Source organism: Symsagittifera roscoffensis, unplaced genomic scaffold (genome assembly GCF_963678635.1).
Source record: "Symsagittifera roscoffensis unplaced genomic scaffold, txSymRosc1.1 SCAFFOLD_428, whole genome shotgun sequence".
NCBI classification, from domain to species: Eukaryota; Metazoa; Xenacoelomorpha; order Acoela; family Convolutidae; genus Symsagittifera; species Symsagittifera roscoffensis.
Genome location: NW_026971150.1, coordinates 2678 through 6693, shown reverse-complemented (window position 1 = coordinate 6693; position 4016 = coordinate 2678). Strand labels below are relative to the sequence as shown.

Genomic DNA, 4016 nt, shown 5'->3' with positions numbered 1-4016 from the left:
TTGAAGATTTTTCTTCAAGGTATCTATGTTTTCAAATGAAAATCAAATTCCTTGTTAATAAAATCCTAAATATAAAAGTTTGGTCTGGCTTTTGCCGTACGACCATGAAATTTAATGGTAAGTTCTTTCGTAGTCCTAGATCGTCTATTGTCCGAGGTCTTCTTCCAATGCTTGGTAGTTCTATTATTGTGCGGTATCGAGGTTCTGATCTATTGAGTCGTAGAGACATTTCAATTAGATTATGATCATGTAACATTTTTGATAATATTTTTGTCTAATTTTAATCTATCTGTTAGTTCTTAACTAATTTGTTTTTTAAGGTCTTGATCGAGACTTATGGTCGCACCAGATGAGTTATGTTTTAATGTCTAATTCATAGAGTAATTTTAGATAGGGTACATCGTCTGCTCGTCACGCTATCTTATTTTCGGTCGGATAGATTCGTGCAACTTCTTAGTCTAATACCGATCCTAATCTTACTCTTATATCTACTAGTCGCAGGGTGTTTAACTAGTTTCTGCTAGGCTCAATAGATCTAGAGTATACTGGCTTATTGCGATTGCTAAAGTTCTCTTGGACAGGTAATTAATTTCTAAATTAAATTCAAATATCTCTGGTGCTGAAATTACAAGTAATTTCAGCACTTACAAATAAGTAGGTTGTTAGTTAGATGGATTGTGATTGGTTAATAATAAATATTTTATAGAGATAAAATATTCGATTTATAACCAAATAACAAATATAGTTTCTGGTTCCAAATTGAATCTATTTAGGAATGATAGTCAGAATTTCAAAAAAAAACAAAAAACAGTGATTGAACATTGTTGGTTTAAATTAAGGAAAACTAGAAACACGATTATAAATGATTGTGTAAATCAGGGGCAGATCTAGGGTTTTCTCGAAGGCGGCGATTTTTCGGAAAAAAAATTGAAAATTTTGTCGACGTTTTTTTTAGGTCGACCAAATTGATTTGTTGAGCTCCCCAATTCACTAAAAAGACCCATTTTTACAAAAAATTTTGCGCCGCAGGTAATATTTGGAAAAAACAGGACAAATGATGGATATTTCAAAATAGTACCAGGGGGCCCCCTTGGGTCGACAGGGGGTCGAATCTCTGAGAAGGAGGGGCATCCGATAACCTCCCCCCGCACCCCTCAACCCGCACCCCCCCCCCCCCCCATTATTCCGCAGCTGGTGTAAACTAAGGAAAAGGAGAAATATATTTTTTTATTTTAATCTGGAACAGATGCTCTTCTTTTTTTTCTAGCTTTGGGCCGTACAACAGAAAAGACCCTGAAATCTTCGTATAAATTTATAATGATTTTGTTTTGTGAACTTAATGACTTTAGCAGCTGGTTCGAATAGGTTTCTTCAGTCTTTATTCTGTTGCAAAACTAGTTATTTGCAGCATTTCTTCGAACAACACTGCAGCAACATTCTTGTTATTTGTACGACATATTTTATTTGCAGTTCCAAATTTGACGTCAGAAGATATTTGATATAGTGTGTGTCGTGTTTGCAAGATCATTATTAAAGGACCATCAAAAATACCAATTGACGATAGCTTCGGAACTCTTAAAACAAGAAGATCGCACAGCGAATAAGCAGAAAGTTTCGGAAGCTGATAGAATATGGGCCATTACTGGATTCTTATTCATAATCCTACGGTTATGACAAACTCGTAATAAACCTTGTACGTCACGCTTGTACTTTGAACTAAATGAGTTGCTCTAGTATGTCGCTTGTGATGTTGTTTCTACAAATATTACAGAAGCATTACTTGCGTCAGTGAACTGAATACATGTGTTTTACATCAATTACACTTTTGGATGTTAAAGCTATTCATTTTTGCTTTTCATCGCTGAAACTTCAGTTGTTGGGGTTTAATTTATACCAATCACCAAACAATTCAAATAAAAATTTGAAAAAAAGCATAACTAATAAATAGTTTCTGTTTTTCATAGATAAGGAAGAATTAATTTTGGTTCCTAACTTATCTCAGTGAGGAAATAAACAAAGCTATAATGGTCGAGTTGAACGTGATGCTGATTGGAGATACGAGGGTGGGCAAGACTTCGTTCGTGAACACGATTGCCAACAGGCGCGACTGGAAACGAGTCGGAGGCGACAATGGAGAGTCCACCACTATTGGTGTGCTTTGTTAGCACTATTTTTGCGGAGAGGGGGGGGGGGGAGGGGGAGCAAAAAGTTTCCAATTCATGCAGGAAAAAATTGGTTAATTTTCAAGCCAGTAATTTGAACGCTTGAAAACTGATTGAAAAATTTCTTTTAGCGCTTAAATCTTAAGGCTTATCAAAAACCCCACGGTGACATGGCTATATATTTTAATAGGCTGGGTGGAGGGGGGGGGGGGGCAAAAAATCTACCAGCATTAGCTTAAGTTTTTCTGGCTATGTTCAGAAGTGTCGGAGTGTACGACGCAGTTGAGCGGAGGGAAGACTCTGAACATCTACGACACTCCGGGCATGAATGACTCACAGTTGCGACTGTCCAACAAGGAGATCAGGACTAAGTTGGAGTACCATCTGAGCACTTCACTCACCACTGCTGTGGATGCATTCCTTGTCTTCGAAAGTCTCCGAAGTGAGTTTGAATTTTGACAATTTTAAACATATTTCATAGCTAGAAAACACTTTTTCTCAAATCTTTATTGAATATTTTTTTCTCGACTTTTGTCGACATGCGTCGAATAATTGTTCACATTTTATTAAGGTTTTTGGATGACTTATTGTACCAAAAAGCAGAAAACAGAATCGACATACCATTTAAACTTAACAACTGATCATACTATGTTGCTCAGCATCGAAACCAATAGCGCGATATAAAATAGGACAATCTGTTTCAGAGAATTCAGTTGGCGCCATTAACATCTTTCAAGTTCTGTAATCGTTCTGTGTTTCTCATAGGTGAAGCGATAACAATGCGGCGAAACTTGGCAACCCTGACTCAAACATTCGGACCACAAGTAACGCAGTCGTGCATTGTCGTGTTGACAAAAGAACCCCAAAGCGAAGCCAGAACACGAAATCTGCAACAGATTTGCTCCGATCTGAAAGTGCCGGCTGTTTTCTGGGAAAATAGTCACGTTGAGCCAGACTCAGGTGTCTGGAAAAGCCTGGATCCCAATAAGTTAACAGCCCAGGTAAATAACTTGATAACCAAAATTGGAACTGTGAAAAAGTACGAGCTCACAACTCTTCAGGCGCTGAAAAACGAGATAAACACCGAAGCAAATAGACGACGAAACGCCGAACCAACACAATACGAGACGAAAAGCTATACAATCCAGGTTCCTTATTTGGAACCAGAAGTTAGAAATGTCACTAAGCAGAGACCGGTTATAAAAGATAAATGGGATGGCGAAGTGGGAAAATGGATTGGGAGAAAGAAACAATATGTAGTTTATGAAAACTACACAGAGCAAGAGACTATTTACCACGAACGGTCTCGCAACGAGACCAAAACGCATCAAGTGGCGGTTCCGAAGAAACCTATAGAGTACTACGTTGATATAGTCAAGAAAGAACGTGTTGCAGCGTTCAAACGGCAGTTAATGCAGTAACTATAAATACTGATTGAAAACTATTTCAATATTTTGAACCAACTTTTGCTTGAAAAATTTCAAATCATAACTCTTATAAGATTGATGATTTAATTTTACATGCGCTGCGTATTGCCCGCCTTGCATTAGTTAATTCTCGAATTAAAACTTATCCGTAGCAATCTTTTCATGCAAAATCACCTTAGTTCACCTTTTCGTCATTTAATAGGTACCCAGAAGGTCTGAACATATAAAAACCAGTCCTGAGCTTGCGTGCAAGCTTTTAGACTTTGTAAAAAAACTTTCCCATAGAAGTGATCAGATCTGAATCAGAGGTGCTCAGCTTTGAATCAGATCTGATCATACATGCTTTTGATTCTGACTCATAGACCCATCAGAGCAAACAAATGTTTAAAAAGTGAGCGAATCAAAACACCATAGATGATGTTGAAAT

General features: G+C 37.4%; 1 protein-coding gene across 1 annotated transcript; it reads left to right on the top strand.

Moving 5' to 3' along the window:
* The first annotated feature begins 1796 nt into the window (after positions 1-1796).
* LOC134856216 (uncharacterized) lies at positions 1797-3638 on the top strand. Its single transcript, XM_063872558.1, has 3 exons — positions 1797-2151; positions 2422-2604; positions 2928-3638. The coding sequence occupies exons 1-3, from the start codon at positions 2025-2027 to the stop codon at positions 3581-3583; spliced, it is 966 nt and encodes a 321-aa protein (XP_063728628.1). The 5' UTR covers positions 1797-2024; the 3' UTR covers positions 3584-3638.
* The last annotated feature ends 378 nt before the right edge of the window (positions 3639-4016 follow it).